The following is a 21,756-nucleotide window of genomic DNA, read 5'->3' on the forward strand; positions in this document are numbered from 1 at the left end:
ATTAGCTTGGTTTTGTTTTTGGTTCATAAATTTATTAGGCACTTATTAAAATTCATGGATAAAAAATTAAAAACTAAAATTCTAATCTAACCTAAACTTTGATGAAAACTTAAATGTCATCAAAATCACCATAAAAGTAAGTAAATTTTAAACTCTCTCTTCTTTTATTAATTTTGAGAAATAATGATATCCATAAAAGTATTTAGTGGGGTGGGGTCAAGCTAAGATGTTTGGTTCATTTACTCTCCTCAGATCCATCTACCACCATAACAGCCATTTAATGATAATAACAAAATTTGAACCAAAAAGCTACTGCCTTCCAAGAAAACTGATAGATTAGATAACTTTCCATTACAAATCCGGCATTTCCCAGAAGAATGAGGCACCATTGCTGCAATAACAAGAGGATTCTGTGCATACTTTTATATGATATCTTTCTGATGTCCATGGTCAGCTTGGCGTTTGGAGATGAATCAGATCGTTTAGCTCCACTTGACTTGAAAGGTAGAACACTGAACGACCCACTTCGAATCATGAGCTCTTGGAACCATTCTTCACATTTCTGTGATTGGGTTTGGTGTTACTTGCAATACCACCACCAGAAGAGTGCTGGTTTTGGACTTGGAAGCTCGGGAACTGACTGGTTCAATACCACCTTCTTTGGGAAACCTTACTCATCTCGCTGAGATCAGACTGGGACACAACAACTTTCATGGCCGAATTCCTCAAGAGCTCGGTCAGTTACTACTTTTGCGTCATCTCAATTTATCCTTCAATAACTTCGAAGGTGAGATTCCAACGAATATAAGTCATTGTATTGAGCTTGTTGTTCTGGAGTTAAATATGAATCGACTCGTAGGTCATGTTCCAAACCAGTTGTTAACGTTGACCAAATTGGAACGGCTCAAGTTTGACAAAAACAATCTCACTGGAACTATCCCACCTTGGGTAGGAAATTTTTCTTCCATACTTCATATGTCATTTGCACAGAACAATCTTCAAGGAAACATTCCTAGTGAACTAGGACGTTTATCTAGATTGGAATACTTTGCAGTTTATTGGAACTATTTGACAGGTACGGTGCCAGCTTCGATTTATAATATAACTTCTTTGATTTACCTTTCTCTCACACAAAATCAATTACAAGGAACTCTGCCAGCAAATGTTGGATTTACTCTTCCAAATCTTCGAGGCTTTGTCGGTGGTGTCAATAATTTTAGAGGGCCTATCCCGACGTCCTTGGCTAACATGTCCAGTCTTCAGTTCTTAGATTTTGCTGAGAACAGTCTCACTGGAACGCTACCTGATGGCTTGGGGAGCTTAAAACACTTGGTGAAACTCAATTTTGAAGACAACAAACTTGGACGTGGGAAAGTGGGTGACTTAAACTTTATCAGTTTCTTGGCTAATTGTAGTAGCCTAAGCGTTTTAAGTCTTGCTGGGAATCATTTTGGAGGAACATTGCCTCCATCTATTGGAAACCTTACCAACCAGCTGACACGACTAATCTTAGGTGATAATATGTTTAGTGGAGGCATGCCTGTTGGGATTGAAAACTTGATTAACTTGGAAAATCTTGGATTGGAAAATAACCATATGAATGGTAGTGTACTCCCAAATATCGGTAAGCTTGGGAACTTGGTAAGGTTGACTTTGCAGGGCAACAAACTAACCGGCCCAATTATCCTCCATTGGTAACTTATCGTTTATCATCGAGCTTCGCATGAACGATAACGAACTTGATGGAAGTATACTGCCGAGTTTAGGACAATGCAAAGGCCTCCAAGCTCTTGTCCTTTCTAATAACAATCTCAGCGGCACCATACCCAAAGAAGTTTTTGGTCTGTCTTCCCTTTCGATAATTTTGACCTTGGCTCATAACTCACTTACTGGTCCATTGCATGATGAAGTAGGCCAGCTAGTTAGTTTATCAGTGTTGGATGTATCAAAGAACATGTTATCCGGTGATATTCCAAATAGCCTTGGTAAATGTATTGGCACAATTTGGTTGGATTTGGATGGTAATCGATTTGAGGGAACAATTCCTTCGTCTTTGGAAGCTTTGAGAGGTTTGGAAGTACTAGATCTTTCAAGCAACAACTTGTCAAGGGCCAATTCCTCAATTTTTTGGCAAGTTTCTCTCCCTCAAGCATCTTAATCTATCCTATAATAATTTTGAGGGAAAAGTGCCTACAGAGGCGATTTTTTCCAATTCAAGCATGTTTTCCATCATTGGAAACAAAAATCTATGTGACGGTTTGCGAGAATTACGTTTACCTCCATGCACATCTGACCGAACACATTCATCCAACAAGTTTCGAGCACCAAATGTGTTAATCCCTGTAGTATCGACGGTTACATGCATCGTTATTCTTCTTAGCATCATTTTCGTGTGTTTTGTGATTAAGAAGATGAAGAAGAATTTTTCAACTTCATCTTCACCTAAGGATTTTGAACCACAAATTTCTTATTTAGAACTTAGTAAATCGACTGACGGGTTCTCTAGGGATAATTTGATTGGTTCAGGTAGTTTTGGTTATGTGTATAAAGGTATTCTTTCAAGTGATGGATCAATTGTTGCCATTAAAGTTATGAACCTTCAACAACAGGGTGCTTCCAAAAGTTTTGTTGATGAATGCAAAGTTCTCATAAAAGTACGACGTCGGAATCTCCTCAAGGTCATTGCTTCTTGCTCAAGTATTGCTGTACAAGGAAATGAATTCAAAGCTTTAGTCTTTCCTTTCATGTCCAACGGAAACTTGGATTGTTGGCTTCACACTGCAAATGATGGGCATAATCAAAGAAGGTTGAGTTTTATTAAAGATTGGATATTGCTATTGATATTGTTAATGCATTAGATTATCTCCATAATCATTGTGAAACACCTATTGTGCATTGTGATCTAAAGCCTAGCAATGTGTTGCTTGACAACGATATGGTAGCCTACGTTGGAGATTTTGGGTTAGCTAGAATCATATTGGAAGAAGTAAATCAGTTATCGTTCAATGAGACCATGTCACTTGCGCTCAAAGGTTCGACTGGATATATCCCACCAGGTATTTTCCTTTCATCTAAATTGTGCCATCTTTTAATAGCAATCGTTAGATATTGATCTTTTTCTTTTTTGTATATTGTGTGCGTGATCATTTGTAGAATATGGTACTAGTAGCAAAATTTCTATGGAAGGGGATATCTTTAGCTATGGTATATTGTTGTTGGAAATGATGATTGGGAAAAGACCTACTGACAAAATATTTGACGATGACATGGGTATTCGTGCGTTCACTACAATGGCATTGCCTCAAAGTGCCTTGGACATAGTCGACCCTTCTCTACTGTATGAAGAAATACGACCACACAAGGAAGAAAATGAAGACAAAACACAAGAAACAACGATCATGGATGAGGAAGATCGTAGAAAAGTCGTACCAATATGGATGGAAGAATGTCTCATCTCCGTAATGAAAATTAGCTTGTCTTGCTCCTCACTGATACCAAGAGAGAGGACATCCATGGATGTTGTTAACAAATTACAAGCAATTAGAAGCTCATATCTTAAGTTTAAGAAGGCAAACTAAAGGTTCAACAGATAGTTGTTTCTCCAAGCTTAAGAGGCATGCGACTGTATTGGCTGTATGTAAAGGATGTTCATTTTCTTTGCACGGACCAGACTTACATAGGACGGAGAATCTTCGTTTAGGCTCCTATGGAGATAAGTGACATTTTGTCCCTCTTTCTACCTTGTTGATTTTATTGTCATTTTAATACTTCGTAAGATAATTAAACTGAGACAAAATATTATATTGTTTTGCTATCTAACATGGACCTTGCAATATTTCGATCTCCTTTAATTTAATTTACTGTACCTCTTTTCAAACAGGATTGCACAATATTTCTATAATTAAATTCAGGTACTCTAATCATGAGAGATAGGTAGGGAGCTGTGGGGGCTGGAAAATAGGAAAAAATTAGACAAAAAAGATAACGTGATGGGAGATAGAGAGAATACCATTCTTGTTTTCAAATTTACTGAATTAAATAGATTCAGTAAATATTTATTTGGCAAATTTGATTTTGAAAACTATTTTCGAATTCTGTAATTTAAATAGTAGAAATTTTGAAACTAACATTTATCGTGTTTTCAATATTTTTTATATTTTGAATTTTAAATTACATTAATTTTTTTTTATAAATATACTATTTCATGTTATTAATTAAAACATGTAAAATATAATATCTTATCCTGTTATAAGTTACTATATCAAGTCTCTTTAAGAAGACTAGCCAAAAGTTCAAGAACAAATTTGTTGTTCGATTTCTAGTAAACTATTAACTAATAATATCACATAAACAAAGTTGATCATTGACGACATCAAGAAAGGAGGTCGAAACTGCTGCTATTGAGGTTTATCGTCATATTTTAAAGAGTGTAAATGGTGTTGCTCGTGATTTTGTCTGAAGAACACTCTGACCCTACGTGACTTTTAAGATTCGTTGCCTTTTTGATGTTTCGTTTGTTTAATCTGTTATTTGCGTTTATTTCAAAAACAAAAATGAGTAATCAATTTAAATATAACTAAAAAATAAAACACTTATCACCATTTATTTTACGATCCCTCTTCGTGAGGATCGTTAAAATCAGAAGAAAAAAGAAATGAAATGGGTACCATGAGATTCATGGATTTATTCCTATTTTCCTAGTGAAGCTACAGCCATCAGTGAGGCACGTGTCAGTTCTTGGATGCACGTGAAAAATCGTTTTCCGTTCCTCATCCTGGCGGGGTCCCACCGTTATATAATGGTAACCACCAGAACTCCATTAAGGCGCGAGTCCGAAGCTTTGGCCTTTGAGAGTCTCTGTCAGTAGCAGAATCAGAGTGAGATTCTGAGAGTGATGGAAACCCTAGCGACCTCCAACTCCATTATCGCCAACAACACAGCTCCTCCTCGTTTCTCTGCTTCTTCTCGTTCTCTGAGAGAGCGTCTTCTTTGTGGAGGACCTGAATTCATCTCTTATCGGACGCCTACGAAATTTGCTTCTTCTGGACTTCAGCATTTGCCATCTTTGCGCCGCGGAGGCATCCAGTTCTTTACCTCTCTCTCTTCTCATAACCAGGTCGGAAATTCTTGCTTCCTGATTGTTCTACGGTTTCACTTGTTTTCCTTTTCTTTTTTATAAAGAATCTTGGATTACTCAATGAGGAATGTGTTAGTTACTTCACCTTTTTCTTTCGCTGATTTATGGACTCTGAATGAGTGAGTGATCGAGAGTTGAACTTTGCGAACTTTCTTCACGGTTTTTGCTTATTCGTGGACTTTGAATGAATGATCGAGAGTTAAGCTTTGGAAACTGAGCTACTGTGTCTCAGAAGGCGCCTTATGAGTTGCGATTTCTGCTAATACGGAAGTCTTTGACAGACGAAGGCAGTGCTACGCCTTCGTCTTGTGTTTTTGAACGAAGTTCTTGTTCTTTTAATTACTTTGTATATGTCGACATTAAATCAGTTTTTTCACTGAATAAAGGAATCGTTTCTTCATGTTAACCTTCCTTGAGCGAGAAAAGGTTTAAGTTAGATCAGAGCAAGAATAAGAGAAACTTCGGAAGCTAAGATGGCTAACGAAGTATCGTCGGATGCGTCAAGAAAGAGATAATTAATGCCAGAAAATCTAGAAAATAATGATTGTGGTAAAAATTGTTGCAAGGATTACGCTAAGAAGATCATTCTGATTTTGGTAGAACTTGTTCTTTGCAGGTAGATACTCAGAATGATGCAGTTGAGAATCAAGACACGAGTAAGTCAATTTGATTGATAAATAATTATTCCCTCTGAAAATAGCCTGAGCATTTTCATACCGGCACCTTTTATGCAGATCAAGTGAAAACAGTTCGTGTCAAATTCCAGCTACAAAAAGAGTGCACATTTGGGGAGCAATTCCTTGTAGTTGGTGACGATCCAGTTATTGGCTCCTGGGAAGTTACAAGTGCAATACCTTTAAACTGGGCAGATGGGCATCAATGGGCAGCAGAAGTGGTGAGTAGAGAGATTCACGAAGAGCATAAAAATCTCAATATGAAGAAATAAGCTTCATTGACGATTCTGATATCTTGTCATGATGTATTTTTGTCAAATTAGGAAATTCCTGTTGGAAAAACAATCCAGTTCAAATTCGTACTTCAAGGAAAAACTGGAAATGTCGTATGGCAACCTGGTCCTGATCGAACATTTCAACCCTGGGAAACAACTAATACAATCGTCGTTTCTGAAGATTGGGATAGCACTGAATCACTGACGCTAACTGAAGAAGAAAAGGTTGTTAACCAGAATGAGGATTCGCCTATTGTCTCAGAAAATTTAATGATTGTGGATCCAAACGAAGGACTGATCCACAATACAAATAAGGAACCGTCAGTTGCTCTTGGTGATACTTCTATTGCAGAAAAATCATCAGTGGAATCACATGAAGAATTGATTGATTTCAGCATCATCTCAGCTTCAAAAGAAAATGGTAGTGATATCTCAGCATTAGATGAGGATGCTGGTAACATCTCACTTCCAGAGGAGAACGCTAGTGACATTTCTGCTGCCAAAAATATCGTGGCAGAGAATATAAGCTACCAGAAGGAGAGCTTCATTCTCAATTCAAGTAACAAGGTCGTCAGCGAAGTATACAGCAATTCAAATGGGGAGTCAACATTTACATGCCAGAGTGATACAAAGATAACAGAGGGAATTGCGGAGAGTCATGAGAAAGGAGCAACGGTTAAGATCCTTGGGAATGCAGATGTTCAAGAAAGCTCGATTAACTGCAGAGTTCCCATTCTAGTTCCTGGTTTACCTCCAACTCCAACAACATCAAATGAGGCAGCACCTCAACATGAAGTCGAATCTGATGTTTCCATCAATGGAATTAATGAATCTAACGGTCATGAACTACCTGAGGTAACAGCTTGATGGCCTGGCCTATTTTTACCATGTCTTTCCTGCTTCAATTCCTGTTACCAAAAAAATTGTCCTTGCAATTTGTGTGCGCCTTTTCTTGTACTGTTCTAAGAAATCCTTACTACAAAGGACGTAACTTTGAATTTTGATAGTTTGAATGTTTTTCGAATCGATCTATGCATAAGAAGAAATTTAATATTGGCCAACCAAGTTATCTTGTATAATTTCTGATACTAAGCCCTGCCTATTGCTGTCATAGTTTTATGGCTTATAGTTTCAATTTCTATATCTTAATTTCATTTTACTTCCAATTTCTTATCACAAGCAGTCCAATCTTTCACAGAACCAAACATTCTCCATGTCATCAAATGTTGACGTAACCTTTTATATATCTGCAGAATCATGTTTTCTTCTCTCTATATGAAGAAACATAACTGTGATTTCTCTCCTAATGCCATGATTTAAATTATACAACCACATTACCTACTATAACTATCATTAACTGCAAATGAACCTGCCACCTTGTAATATTTGATAACAACTATGATGGTACTTCAGAAGCACGAGACTACAATTCTCTAAATATGCACAAGCATCAGTTCATCCGGAGAAATGTGTTGTACTTCAACCATCATGTCTACACAGAAATTGCTTCCCTGCAATAGTTATGCTATGCTTCATTCAACCACATATACTGTTATACTGTGTTATATAATGTTCTTATTCCTCAGTGTATTGCATTTGTATTGATCTCAGAACGTACAGATGAATCATAAACAGACCCCTTATCTTGTGGCTGAAGAAGAGATCGAGGCGAAGTTAAGTTATGGAGAAGACTATGAAGAAGATGACAAAGAAGACGGCCTCCAAAGTGAAATTAGACAAAAGGATGACAAAAATAAAATTGAGAATCGTTCCGACTTGCAGGAAATCAACAATGATATCCTTAAAAATGACATGACATGGGGTCATAAAACCCTAATGAAGTTGTTAGCCAATTTAAAATTTCTTTAGCATCAGCTTTATTGAAACACTGGAAAAGATTTCCGGATTTCATATTGGGCTCTGTACTATGTTGCTCCCAAAGAAATTTTGGGTGGATGCAGGCTGCGGTTGGGAGAAATTGTACATAATACATATGATCCAACTTCACTATATTGTATGCTACTCAGGTAAGATAATTCAGGTACTGCATTTGTTTTAATTTGATTATTTCTGAACGGAGATAAATTTCATGAATCATTCTGAATCTGAATGTCTATTTGTATCATTTCTGACAGGGGCGTAAATAATTTTGAGCTGCGGAGCGGAATCTGAACTGCACTATAAGAAAGATTCTGGTAATTTGTGCCTTTTTAGTCGTTTGGATTGTATATGTTTAATTTATACAAATTAAAACGTTCTTTATTTGCCTGCATTGTCAAGAACTCTTGTTATATATACATATATGTATTGTGCTGTTTTCAAGGCCAGACAGACGTATTCTATCATCAACCCCATCATTTCTACCTTCATGCTGCATTAGAATTTAGAAACTGCATTAGACGCAACATGATCAAGTTCATAGTTTACAATATTCTAGAAATAAAGAATAATATTTAGGGTCACAGTTGTTCTACTTTATTGCATGAATATTTATTTATGAGACATGTTCTGAGGACACGTTAGTGTGAAGGGCGCATTTGAGGATGGTTGAAAAGTTGATAATTAAAGGCTGACATATAGCGTACGCCACAGGTCGTTGGGGTTGGTTGGCGTAGTAAATAATTATATGTTGTTTTGTTCACTTCAAGGTAGATCTAACACAAAACGATGTCCATCACATGCTCTACTAGGAGACTACAAGTCAACTGTTGATGCTTTGATATTTGAATTGTGATGGGCTTTCTCAAATTCTCCATATCCAACACCAAATTAAATGCAGGTTTCCCTATTAATTCTACCATTACCTCGATAATCGATTCGACGCCAACGAGTCTGGGCGTGTATTTATTATTACCATTTTTTTTCCAGATAATTTGGATGACATCTGCAGGGTTAACTGATTTGTCAATTGAATGATGAGTTTATAACTTTATCCTTTCTGGGAGTGAAAAATTGAATCAAACTAAATTAACTCAAATTGAGTTGGTTTGGTTCAATTCTTCGTGTTAAATATTTGAGGACTGTGCGTAGTTTGATTCGGACACTGGTTTTGGTCGAACCGGACTGAACAGAACCCTTCAGTTCTGAGTCATTCTAAACAGGTAAATATCGAATCAGTCTGTTTTGGTTCTTGCTGGTTCGGTTCGGTTTAACTACTTTTTCTTTCTTTTTTGGCAAAATAATTTTAGTTCAAATTAGATCTCTCCGTTGGTGATTATCGAAACCACTACTCAACCCAAAAGCTTAAACTGATAGATTGGGTAAACTTAATTCATATATTGGATATCTAAGAGAGCGAATGTTGGATCTCGACCGGAAGTGGGAAAAACGAAGTAGAACTAAAATGAAGGAAAGTAAATTGAGCTGGCTGGAGAGAGATGAGAAAAGAGAGATTTGAAAAGGGAAGAAAAGGAGAAAAATATGGTTTAGGGTTAGAAACTTATAGGGGGCTGGGCTTGAGGGCAAGAGAACAGTTAGGAAGGGTGTGAGTAGGGTAATTTTCATGTTTTATGTTAGGATTGAATCGGCTCGATTCTTATAGATTTATTAATGTTTGATATTTAAAGATTTATTAATGAGTGAAAATCAAACCGAACTTGTCGTTTTTTAAAGAGCAATCTGAAAAACTGTGATCTTCAAGAAATCAAACCGAACCAGTCAGTTCGTCGGTTTGGATGGGTTCCTACACAAACCTTAATAACATCACTCCGGTTCATTGTTTGTGATATTAAGAAAAATAATCACCAAATAATGTGTCAAAACTATGAATGGAAGGAATGAGTACTACCGTAATAAAAAAATTTCCACCATTTAAACCTATTTTCCACCCTCCTCTCTCACAGAACCGACAAAAGTAATCAATAAGAACAGAATCCAATCGAGCCGGCTCAATTCCTAATTGTTTGTTTGTTCAATCCTCTTTACAAATAGAACCAAACCAATCGATTTGGCTGTTTGGACTAAAGATCGAACTGAACCAACTTGGAACCTTAATTTCTGAACAATTATGGTATGTTCTATTTCTTGTTTCATGTTTTTTTTTAATAAAGGAAAATATAATTTCATTTGATAACTATTTCTTGATCTTCATTTCTTATTATTGAAAAAATAAAGAAACTTGATTTTGTTAGAAATGAGAATCACAAACAAGAAACTTGTTTTTCTTTTCCCCCAAACTTCCTAAATAATTTTGGAAATCTTTCTATGAACGAAAACATTACCAAATGAATCCTGAAAATGCCCATTCTCCACGGTCTAATAAGCCTCCATGCTTTCTGCCCCTGTTGAGCTTACAAAAGCAAAACAAGATAGGACTAGAGGCACAAGTTTTCTTCATCCGCTGAAAATGTTGTATGGGAACAGAGGAAAGAATTGCCTTTAGGCATGAAAATATTTAAAAGATGTCATATACACATTACACAGAGAATTTAGTGATTTAAATATTTTTGGTGAAGGTAAAGAAACCAGGAATTTAGTGATTTCTCACAAGCAAGTTTGGAAAACAAACTAGAGGATTGGAACTAAAACATTACAAGGGGACTAGAAACAGGGATTATGTATCACCTAGGAAGCATCTGAGTCAAACTATTTACGCTATTAAATTGGAGTGATGACTTCATAGCTTGCTTACCTTTATCTGTATGGGAGGAGGATGTTCCCTCTGAACTAATAGCAGCACCATTCAACTTCCTACTTCTGTGTCCTTTGTATACTCCTGGCTTTGTCAATAGTTTTTCGTTCAGATGTACTTCTCTTGAAAGCATCTCCACAACCTGCTTCATGGTTGGTCTTTGATTTGCAGCTGCTTGGGTACAGAACAGTGCAACTATGATGAAACGCATCACCTCGGCCTTCGGATAATCGATCAGTTCCGGATCAATGAGTTCTGCAACCCGTCCTTCCTCTTTTAATTTCCAAGTCTACGAGTGGCACAAACCAAATTTATCATACTAAAATATATTGTATGGAAAATGATTATAAATCCACATCTCAAACCCATTTCACACATGAAATGAAATGTATGAATGATGATGCCAAAAAATGAGATCTTATGAGCTTCGTCTAGTTTACCTGACTCTGATCCTACACATTAGAATCACATATCCTTTGGCTTTATGTAGTATCCATATCTTATTAATTACAAGCATTGGTGACTATTAAATAGTACTTGTAGAAACAAAGTCACATTCAATTCCATGAATGAATGAGCAGTAAGTTCTTGATAAAAAATTTTGGAAATGTACCCATTCCACGAGAATCAATAACTCTTCTCCAAATGCTGTTTTACTGCTGCTACTTCCACTAATTACTTCCAGCATGAGCACACCAAAACTGTATACATCTGCTTTCTTCGTCAACTGTCCTAAAAGTGCATACTCAGGAGCCAAATATCCACTGCAGGCACATGAAATAGTTGGAAAATGTTTAAAGAGGAACATAATATCATGCAAAAAAGATCAAGAAATTAGTATTTTTTTTCATTTCAATGGTGCATGGATGACTGAAGAATCAAAACTAATGATCGCAAATTAAACTGGGATGACTACCTGAGCTTATGAATGCAAAGCACCTACTCATATACCACCCAACTTCACCCAGCACCAATTTTAAACTCAGTAAACTCATTGGTCCAATGAAGATATTTGTCAGTTTTGGTTTTTGAATAGACAGCATAAGCAATAAAGCTAATGCTGATTAACTGTTAAAAATTGGGAAAACTCAAGACTATCTCCTCGACTCTTAAAGAGAAAGAGAAATGTTAATGGCCTAGAAAGAATGCCCTTTAGTGGCGATCAACATTTCCTTTCTTATCCATCTATGACAACAGGTTACTACAAATATGAAGCAGCTAATCAATTAGTAAAGAAGATAAACTTTGTACACTCTGCTAAAAATAATGAAAGAGACGATGGAAACAAGTGTCTCTCAGCATACTTAAGAAGACAAAGATCAAGAGAATTGAAATAGAGTGCTTACATAGTTCCAGCAACTCGAGTACTAACATGAGTAACATTGTCTGGGAAAAGTTTAGCCAACCCAAAGTCACCTATTTTAGGATGAAAGTTTCTGTCAAGAAGTATATTGCTAGCCTTGATATCTCTATGCACAACGGACAGTTCAGCTTCTTCATGTAGAAATGCAAGACCAAGAGCTGTACCGAGACAAATCTGAGCTCTCTTTGGCCAATCCAGAATCACATGCTTACTCTTTGTACCTGAATGAATAGTTGCTTTTGATAATCATACACTGATGATAATTTCATCATCTAGACAGATAAGACAGCAAGTATTTGTTTACACGCTAATTAAGAAACACATGTTATCCACTGAAATTTCAGATTTAAACAAGATGTATAACTAGAGTAAAAACTTTCAGAGATATAACATGATACAAATTTATACTGACCTAGGATATATATTAAAAAACAAACTTGAATGCTCTGTAAAACTTACCAAGCAAAGTACTCGCAAGGCTGTTGTTCTCCAGGTATTCATATACCAAAATTCGATGACTGCCTTCAATGCAACAACCAATCAGTTCAACGAGATTATGATGTCGTATATTCGATATCATATTTATCTCGGTCAAAAATTCACGAGTTCCCTGTGCTGATTCTGCAGACAATGATTTGACTGCAACATGGGTACCATCCCTTAAAACTCCCTGTCGTCACAAAAATCAATGACAGATTACAAAAAGGCATCAGAATTTATATGGGAATGATACCTACAGGGAAGAAATTACAGGAGAGAACCATAAAAATAAGATTATCATTGGTCTCACTTTGTAGACAACTCCATAACCTCCAGCACCTATTCTGCTTGATGGATGAAAATTACCAGTTGCTGACCTCAATGAATTATAAGAAAAGATGCGTACATTGTTGGTAACAGCAATTCCTAACCAAGTACAAGGCAAAAATCATTTCAATTTGAGATTCACTCGGCTCAGATTTCTACGGTAAGAGATATGAAAGGAATAGGGAGCATGCCAAGATATCCATTATCAACCATCACCAGATTTGCCATTTCGAGTCAATCCATCAGTAAACCAGTTCAGACGTTATTCGACACAAACCATCCGTTCTTTTTGACAAGGAACAAATTGTCCAAGTAATTACTTATCTAGAGAAACCTTTTTTGCGTCACCAAAGTATCAGAATTTATGAAAACCCATTTGAAGAATAACCATATAATTATATTCTTGCCCTAGAATCTACAAAAGAAAAATAAAGTTACCTGATTCTCACCTTCGGCCGGTTCCTCGGAGCTGCTATTTCCTTTACAGCAATTCAGGATTGCAAAGCAACAAGAAGTCATTGCAATGTACAGTTTCATTCATCTACACACAAACCACTTATTACATCCCTTTCTTCAACCCTTAATCGCCCCTGAAACACCGAAGAGCTTCTTGACGACAATTGACACGGCCAAAAAATGTTGCTACGAAGACATGGCTGTACAACACAACTCAACGCAACAAAATTGTCAATACTCGAGAAAGATTTTTTGAAGCCCTTACATCAATTAGGAGAGTCGTCGAAACGATGATGAGCCAACATAAGCGTCGGCACTCAAAAAGTCTAAATGGTAACGCAGCCCAAAATGTCGAAAGGATGTGGAAGAATGCGAACCATGTGTGATTTCAACAGGAACTAGGAAAAAGAAAATAGCAATTGCTCAAATTTAGAAGAGTTAACACGAAAGGGAATGGCCAAATTATCAAAGAAGTTGAATGATTTACAGTAGAGACTGAATTGTCTCATAGCGGCTAATTTTTCTCTCCTCTAGAATGGAAACCTATGTTGATCGTGTCAAATTTCAATTTTCCTGGGTTTCCCTGGGTGGGTTGGTGGGAGGACTCATGGCAAATGATAGAAAAAAGAGGTAGGGGAACAACAAATATTTCGAACTTTATCAAAAAGAATTGTTGGGTTGGTCAATATATCACGATAAACTAAGATCGGAAGCAGGTTGGCCATAGAATCCGACTGGTGTCAGCACATTTTTCAGTTTACTTTTTTCAGGTCAGAGCAAGAAGTTCATATTGTAATTTGACATCGGTTCTAATTTCAAAGGCTGACTGGTGTCAAACACATTTTTAAGTTCACTCTTTTTTTGGTCAGAGCATTAAGTTCAAAAGGTAATTTGACCTCAGCTCTAACTTCTAGTTCTCTAAGAATAAGTCGGTCAATCTGAGCTTAACCAAATGATGTATATCTCTGACAGAACCTAATTTCGACCAAAATGTCTGAATTTAAATCTACACTTCCACATATGATCATATTTTAAAATAAAAAAAAGGAAAAAAAAGTTCCAAAGCCCGTCTGTATTTCTAGAATACAGATGCTGGGCGTGGGCTGGGTGTGCCAAACGGTAGAGGTCATTTGTGCCCTTTGCCGTCCAAATCTTGCGTGGAAATACGAATCACACTTCACAACAGTTTATTCTTTGGATAAACAAAATCACATAAAGTACAGACCAAAAAAATAAAACTTAACTGCAATATTATTAAAAAAAAAAGTTAATTATGAGAAAAAATAAAATAAAATAAAAAATAAAAATAAAAATAAAAGTTAACAGTTTATTATTTGTTATTGTGTTTTCAGATAACTGCAGCAAAAAAAATAAAAGTTAATCGAAAATATAAGGACTGCAATATTTTGATTTGCAAATATACACCAAAAAAGATGGAGGGCCAGTCCAAAAATTTAGTTACGAGAAAAATCCACTTATACACCTGATATAGCTAAAATGATTTTGATTTTATGTAACGTTAAAGTATATCAATTATCAATTATATAATATTTAAAAAATGATATATTTAAAATGGAGCAAATATATTAGTTGTATCAATGATATAATATTTTGAAAAATTTGTGATATATTTAAAATGAAGCAGGTCAAACTTGAAATGAAGTGTATCTATGATATACCTAAAATGAAGTATATTTTTATTATATAAGATATATATTTGGTATGATTGTTATATTTCATATTAAGTATATCAATTATATCAGTGATATACTTTATATTTAATATATTAGTTACATAATCGATATACCTAAAATCAAAATAACAAAAAGAAAAGAAAAATCTAATTTTAAAAATTTTGAGATATTTCCAAAACTAAAAAGTTATTGCTATATTCGCATATATAACTTGTCACCCATTAACGATATCCTTTCATTATTTTGGATATTAATTTTAAAAAATTAGCATATTTCACTCTAGTTATAATAGGAAAAATTAATAATTGATTACATATGAACAATTAATTTAAATACATAATAAATAAATAAAAATAATAAATTACTATTCTCATTTTCTATTTCTTTATTCGTCGAATAATTTTTTAAATTAACGGCTATTCTACTTTTATTATTAAATATGACTTGCGGTTGCCCTCCAGAAAATGCTTAACTACCCATATTAATTTTAAAACATAGCACATTTCAATCAAGTTAAATTAACTGCTTTCTATTTTTATTATTAACTGCCACATTTTTTTATGCGATGAAAAGATTTATAGAAGAAAAATGGAGAAGAGGTTATTTTAATCCCTTTTAAAGATTAATTTTCTAACCCACTGGAGGCTATAACTCTCCACCGGGGGTTCCTAGAGGCTGGAACACCTTTATAATTCCCCTGAAGAAATGCAACAATAAAATTTGCACGAAAAAAATTGGTTACCACTACTGACAGACGGCCAAACAAAATCACTGCGAACCGGTTGCGAACGCAGAGCTGAGATAAAATCTGGAAAAGGAAAGAGAAAAGGATTCATTAGAGTATGTTCCATGTAGCCAGATTTTATTGCTTGGGAACAACCAGATCTTATTCTATTTTCCACCATGTATTATTTGAAGAATAAAATAGCTGACTTATATACATACACACAACTATAATGCTTGCCGTGGCAATAATTTGAGTTCGCTAAGAATAAAATAGAATGCAATTTCTCAATACAATATCATTCAAAATATAATGAAGATTGAGAGGAGTGGGCAGGAGAGAACAGTAGAGAGTCCAATATTTGAAGTCCACAAGTATAATCTTAGAAAATTCTCTAGACAAACACTCAGTATTCAAATTTTGAAAATTTTAGTTGGTATTCTACTTCTGAATTTTCTTTCACATTTTCACGACCACTAATATTACCTTTATTTATATGTTTTCCTTTACTGCCTTATAAAAAAACATTAAATTAAAAATAGGAATAAAATACTAATGAGAAATGGTGAGAGAAAACTAAATTATTTTCAAAAGAAAGAGGTATGGACAATAATGACATAACGTTCACAATATTTACTAAGAAAAAAGAACCCTTCAACACGAATCTCATAGTCAAAAGTTATTACCACCAATAAAGAAAATGAATGAATGAATGAATGATCAATAGACAATAAAATATATGAGATGCCATCATTTGATTTTTTTTTTCAATTTTAAGTTACCCGTCACTGTTTGCTTTAATTATATATTACCACTTCCTTTAAAAGATATATATCTATATTTATTGTTGCTCAAAGTTTAACAAACCTTGAACAAGAAATCCTATATTCAAACTTACCCCTCCAGCACTCAATTTAAAAAAGAAATAGAAAATAATCTGAAGGATGGGCTTTCTACCATGTACAACAACTCCACCTAACACAGGAAGCTAAAAATCAATATCAATATCAATTTACTTTATATTACCTGTTAAGCAAACTGATGAGCCACCGTCTTCTGCGACTTCCCAAATAACCATCGCAAAAAAATCTGCATGGGAAAAGAACAGTTTTAGGTAAAGTAAAAATCACAAGATTTTACCCCTCCCACAAGGTTGTTCTTGTCCGAATCAGCTCACACAATGTCTGACACCATAAAAAAAATAATAAATAGAACAGATGAAAAGTCATACAACTGTTTAGAAGCTGTAATTTAAAAATAGTGTTTGGTTCTTAAGAAAAATTAGTGCGCATACTTTGGATGATTACTTCTTAGATACTGTTTTGTTATATTCTTTATAGTTTATTTTTATAGACAATCTGTGGAACAATTAATGTTATTTTTCTTTATAAAAAGCATGTGATCATGACTAATAATTTGGGCCATAATCTTAAACTACCACACGAGCTATTGTACCATCAGAATTCTGAAAATAATTTAAAAAACAAAAGGAAAAAATAGTTATGAACTCAATCTCCCAAAACAAGTCCTGGTGACTTGAAGTTGCAACCATTCTAATCCTAATAAGAACGTTTAGCGCCAACTGTCACCTCATCATTTCTGGATGTGGCCATTCATCAAAATATGGAAAGTTAGAATGCTGGCGAGCAGCACAAACATATGCCGTAATGTCCATAGGGATCAAGTCTTCACAGTTATTGCTGCCTACTTGGTCACAGAAGAAAAGATCTCTGAGTCTCAGAGAGGTCGCTTTTCTTGTTAGCCTTGATGCAAGGATTCAAATGAAATGAACCAACAATACAATGACGCCAACGACAACAATTTCGAACATCCACACTATTCCACATGGTGTATACGGAGAACAGAGATTCTACTCAAAGCCTTGAACAGAAGCGGCCCACATATCAAGATTTGGTGACAGGATTACTATTTACCAGAGAAGTAAAGACCAGCTAATGGTGAAATTAGTAATCAGAGCTCAGAAGGTTCAACAATTGAGAGCAAGGACATCCAAATAAGAAAATTAGAGTAGACCTTTGCAAAAAAAATATATATCTAGAGTAGAGGAATATCAACAACGACCTGAAACGAACAATTCAACTGATACTAGAAAGAACTAGTTACTTACTTCCGAAATGCAGCCACAATTTGGTTCTAAATCCGGAAATTCGGTGGTATCACTATCAGTCATGGTCAGTGGTGCTTCTGTCTTCTGTATCGAACTTGCGAATCGACAGAGAGCAGTATCAAGATTCAAGAACATAGTAAATCATCAAATCGGAAATCCCAAGTTCATATACTGAACTGAAATCTAAATGATCTAATTCAAGGAACAAATGTAGAGTGAGCTTACTATCTCTCTTCGAAGAAACACTGAAAGCGTACACAGGAAAGGCGAAAATAATCTGCACATTCTCACATAAGCTCTAAGAATTGATTCAAACGCTAAACATTGGCAAATTATTCACCATAAAGTGGAAAGTAAGACATACAGAACAATCGATTTCATCATACAGGGTATAGGAAACGAACGGAGAACTCAACTCAACTGCTTGTAGTCGTAGCCTAAAACTGTGATTTCGAGAAGAAAATCCAGCGGAAAATGAGGAGCGACCACGAGGACTTTGAGCCTGCAGATTCCTCATACTCCTGAAATCGGAGATCGTCTTCTGAAAACTGAAAAGATCAAAATCCGTTACAGGTTTTGAAGTGAGAAATGAGAGGAGAACAGCCTCTCGATTTCTGTACCTGCGGCGAAACTCGGTTCGACGTCAAAGATTAAAGTTCAACTGCGAAATTGCCGCCAACTCTCCAGGGAGTCTCGAAAAGACCCGCCAGAATTGGACTTGGGCCTCCTCGGTCGTACATGCCGGTCCAATAAAATAATTAAACTGGGCCTGCAGCATCGGGCCCAGCGTATCGTCCAAACCAAATTACAAAAAATATGTGCAAATCTAACTGTAAATAATATAAATTTTTGAAGTAAAAATAATTTAGATCGTTCTTGCTATAAAATCAGTGTTCCAGCCTTCATTTTTTAACAATTTTCAAAATTATATAGAAATTTTAAAGGAAAAAAAAAACAGAAAGAAAAAGTTTCTAATTTTTGGTTCCGTTCCAACAAAATCAAAGTTTCTTTCTTCTGATAAACAAAAAATAAGAACAAATACTAGTTACCAAATACAATTATATTTTTTAATTAAAAAAGAGGAAATAAAAATAAAAGGAATGAGCCCTTTGTAACATCTACAAGAATATATTAATTTGAAGCACAAAATTGTGGGTTTTAAGGAAAAATAAATTTACTTTTACGATTCATCCTTACAGTTGAATGCTTTCCATAATTGCTTTAATCCAACCCGTAGGAGCCAATTCTTAAAAATGTTGGTTTCTTATAGCATGGGCATTACATTGAAAATACCCCAAGAAAGTAAATAATGTATGTTATAAAGAAAAAATAACATGAGAGAGAGATAGAGAGTGAGAGAGAGAGAGAGAATAATAATGCTACAGGAAAGGCCTCGAGTTTCTGAAAACTTCTACCTAAGAAGCAAAAGGCCACAAATAGGGGGGATCATAGAAAACTGGTTATGAGCTTTAGTATTAGTAAAATTAGGACTTAATTCTCCCCTGAGGATATTTTCTCTCGACAGCACCAATTCTTTGAGGTGGCCATACGATATGTGACACCCTCCCTTGAATCAAACCCATTGGTATCTGCAAGCAAAAAGCTTACATCAGTCAGGCTGGATCAGGCATGTCAAGTAAAAAGCATAAAACATCCATCAACAGAGGAGTTGCACTCAGAAAGGTCAGAATTTTTCACTAAAACATTTCATGAAAATGATATTTGAGTTTATGCTGAAAATGCTACTTCATACGGTAACTTAGTTTTAAACATTGAAAAGTATGACGCTACAGAACACCCAAAAAGAAGCACAATGCTATGCTAACCAAGTAGATGGTATCTTACTGGGCCAAAAGATCTCGAGTCCATGCTGCATTCTGCGTTATCGCCCTCAACCCAACAATGTCCTTCTGGAACCTTTACAACATCATATGTTTGACGAGTTCCAACCCAATCTCCTGGTAAGGCAATAATTCTTTTCACATGTTTCTCCTTGTAATTACTAGGGGAGCTGCAATAGATCAACAACGTCCGGAGGAAAAAATTTATACAAATTGCTCAAGCATCTGAGAGTAGTAAACTTGTGACAAGTTAGGAAGTGTGGATCAAAAACATTTTGCAAGAAACAAGACTGTAAAAATGACAATGTTCTGCGTTTCTCTAGTATAAACATATAATCTAGGTGAGAAAAACATTTTATGATCTCAACGTTGCTTTAAATTAAAAAAAAAAAAAGTAAAAGCAATTTACGTACAATTTGAGATAGATCGATTAAGTATGACTAAGGACCTATGACACAGTATTCGGTTCTTTCACAGAGAATAACCAATATGAAAGTCATGGTTGAGCTCTTCTAATTTTCCAGTTCTCTGTTTATTTTTAATTTTCATATGTATGGCATTGGGAAGTTAATAAATGGGAGTTTGAATGTGATATGTCCACTACACGTGAAATGTTTAATCAAGTGGATGTACAGACTACTTATGATCAAAATTCAATCAAGAAGGGCCAACCCAGATAAATTATCTTGCCTACATTGAAATTCAAAACTAATACCACAAAACACAAGATAAACGTTCAGAACAACACAATACAGATGACTATATTAACAGCGATGGAGGGAAACTAACCAGTAAACGATCACGTCACCAGGAGAAAACTTGTACTTCTCAAGGCAAAATTTCTCAACCAGTACGTAGTCACCTGAACCCAAACCCAAGCATCAGATGGTACCCAATTCCTGCTACTACAAAAATGGTTCGTTCAGAAAATTACCAGTAACTGCACCCGCCTGAGAAGTCGCTCTAGGGTTGAAAGTGGGAGACATTGAAGCACCCCGGAGAGGGACAATACTTGCATAACGATCTGAAACAGTAACGCCTATAATCCCAAATGTGAAACATTTCTTCGCAACGCCCCACACTAAACTCCGATTAGCCATTTCCTAAATATACCAAATGGATGCATGTCAAGTGCGAAGTAAGAGATCAGCACCTGCACCATGGAAAAATCTATAATGAAATAAGATCTCAAAAAAATTCGAAGCTAGGGCAAACTAACAGTCTTTTGTCGATTCGGAACACGATAAAAGTAAAGCGCATAAATGTCGAACTCTGATCGGAGGAATTTCAACGAAAATTTACCTGATGGAAGTCGCCGATTTTGGCTGAAAATTGACAATACGCAACACGCGGACACCGCAAATCCTCCGGCGAGCGGCCCAATTATGCGTGTTGTAGTCTTCCTTCAAGAATATATAAGGATAGGAAATGGTGGGCAATCCACGCGGAGAAAAATGGCACGATTCAAGAGAAGAGAGTGTTGGCCGAGTCCGTTTGAGTTCACTGCACTGCCTCACAGCAAAACCCTAACACAGTGACGAAGGCGCGAACGAACACAACCGGCAAAGAAAAATAGAAGTTAAACATTTAATCTTTTGAAAATTACTTAATTGCGCTTGCATCAAATCAGGTTTAATTTATAGACAGTTTCTTCCCAAAATATATACACATAAACAAAAAAATTACTTGGCAAAGTAATTCATACCCGTATATAATTCAATTGATTAACACATTTGTCTTTGGTTAAAAAGTTGTGTATTGAAATTCGCATACGCACATTATATATTGTGCTAAAAAAAAGTCCATACTAATCCAATGTAAATTCTACTTTACTCCAGAGGGAGTAGAGATTATTTTATTTTATCTCGTATTTGTGATGATATTTATAGAAAAAGTAATTTTAAATATCTAGTTAATAATAAACATTAGAAGATTAATTATAAAAAAAAAGTAATAAGCATGATGAAAATTCAACATTTGTATTGTCATGATTGACAGGTTATTTTAATGCAACTTTTGACCATGAA

The 21,756-nt window shown here is 35.4% G+C and overlaps 4 protein-coding genes across 17 annotated transcripts; 2 read left to right on the plus strand and 2 right to left on the minus strand.

Annotated features, from left to right (window-relative positions):
* The first annotated feature begins 285 nt into the window (after nucleotides 1–285).
* On the plus strand, nucleotides 286–3,835 carry LOC111014928 (uncharacterized). Its single transcript, XM_088124648.1, is given in 6 exon segments — nucleotides 286–575; nucleotides 577–1,682; nucleotides 1,684–2,107; nucleotides 2,109–2,817; nucleotides 2,820–3,056; nucleotides 3,154–3,835. Coding segments are annotated over 6 exon segments (3,099 nt in total). The 5' UTR covers nucleotides 286–377; the 3' UTR covers nucleotides 3,579–3,835.
* Nucleotides 3,836–4,793: 958 nt separating this feature from the next.
* On the plus strand, nucleotides 4,794–9,015 carry LOC111015001 (Carbohydrate-binding-like fold). 8 transcript variants are annotated; one of them, XM_088124650.1, is made up of 8 exons: nucleotides 4,795–5,116; nucleotides 5,754–5,793; nucleotides 5,872–6,032; nucleotides 6,135–6,941; nucleotides 7,698–8,113; nucleotides 8,222–8,281; nucleotides 8,735–8,865; nucleotides 8,955–9,015. In XM_088124650.1, the coding sequence occupies exons 1-5, from the start codon at nucleotides 4,895–4,897 to the stop codon at nucleotides 7,953–7,955; spliced, it is 1,488 nt and encodes a 495-aa protein (XP_087980776.1). In that variant the 5' UTR covers nucleotides 4,795–4,894; the 3' UTR covers nucleotides 7,956–8,113; nucleotides 8,222–8,281; nucleotides 8,735–8,865; nucleotides 8,955–9,015. The 8 variants fall into 8 exon arrangements, with proteins under 8 accessions (XP_087980781.1, XP_087980780.1, XP_087980776.1 ...); XM_088124653.1 differs by having other exon boundaries at nucleotides 8,777–8,865; XM_088124655.1 differs by having other exon boundaries at nucleotides 4,794–5,116; nucleotides 7,698–8,127; nucleotides 8,735–9,015.
* A 1,435-nt stretch (nucleotides 9,016–10,450) lies between these two features.
* Nucleotides 10,451–18,508, minus strand: LOC111015002 (cold-responsive protein kinase 1). 6 transcript variants are annotated; one of them, XM_022289895.2, is made up of 11 exons: nucleotides 18,305–18,508; nucleotides 18,114–18,165; nucleotides 17,889–17,982; nucleotides 16,787–16,849; nucleotides 15,779–15,844; nucleotides 13,336–13,740; nucleotides 12,870–12,985; nucleotides 12,539–12,749; nucleotides 12,063–12,300; nucleotides 11,330–11,480; nucleotides 10,451–11,005 (listed from the first exon to the last, which is right to left on the minus strand). In XM_022289895.2, exons 6-11 carry the CDS (start codon nucleotides 13,421–13,423, stop codon nucleotides 10,646–10,648), a joined length of 1,164 nt encoding a protein of 387 aa, XP_022145587.1. In that variant the 5' UTR covers nucleotides 13,424–13,740; nucleotides 15,779–15,844; nucleotides 16,787–16,849; nucleotides 17,889–17,982; nucleotides 18,114–18,165; nucleotides 18,305–18,508; the 3' UTR covers nucleotides 10,451–10,645. The 6 variants fall into 6 exon arrangements, with proteins under 6 accessions (XP_022145587.1, XP_022145589.1, XP_022145591.1 ...); XM_022289897.2 differs by having other exon boundaries at nucleotides 13,336–13,476; nucleotides 13,608–13,740; nucleotides 18,114–18,508; XM_022289899.2 differs by having other exon boundaries at nucleotides 13,336–13,476; nucleotides 18,114–18,508.
* A 624-nt stretch (nucleotides 18,509–19,132) lies between these two features.
* On the minus strand, nucleotides 19,133–21,325 carry LOC111014939 (Peptidase S24/S26A/S26B/S26C family protein). 2 transcript variants are annotated; one of them, XM_088124657.1, is made up of 5 exons: nucleotides 21,032–21,325; nucleotides 20,664–20,899; nucleotides 20,519–20,591; nucleotides 19,734–19,899; nucleotides 19,133–19,477 (listed from the first exon to the last, which is right to left on the minus strand). In XM_088124657.1, the coding sequence occupies exons 2-5, from the start codon at nucleotides 20,827–20,829 to the stop codon at nucleotides 19,373–19,375; spliced, it is 510 nt and encodes a 169-aa protein (XP_087980783.1). In that variant the 5' UTR covers nucleotides 20,830–20,899; nucleotides 21,032–21,325; the 3' UTR covers nucleotides 19,133–19,372. The 2 variants fall into 2 exon arrangements, with proteins under 2 accessions (XP_087980783.1, XP_022145503.1); XM_022289811.2 differs by having other exon boundaries at nucleotides 20,664–20,882; nucleotides 21,032–21,323.
* Nucleotides 21,326–21,756: the final 431 nt, after the last annotated feature.

This window comes from Momordica charantia, assembly GCF_013281855.1.
Source record: "Momordica charantia cultivar OHB3-1 chromosome 5 unlocalized genomic scaffold, Mcharantia_2.0 BLBB01000005.1, whole genome shotgun sequence".
Classification (NCBI taxonomy): domain Eukaryota; kingdom Viridiplantae; phylum Streptophyta; class Magnoliopsida; order Cucurbitales; family Cucurbitaceae; genus Momordica; species Momordica charantia.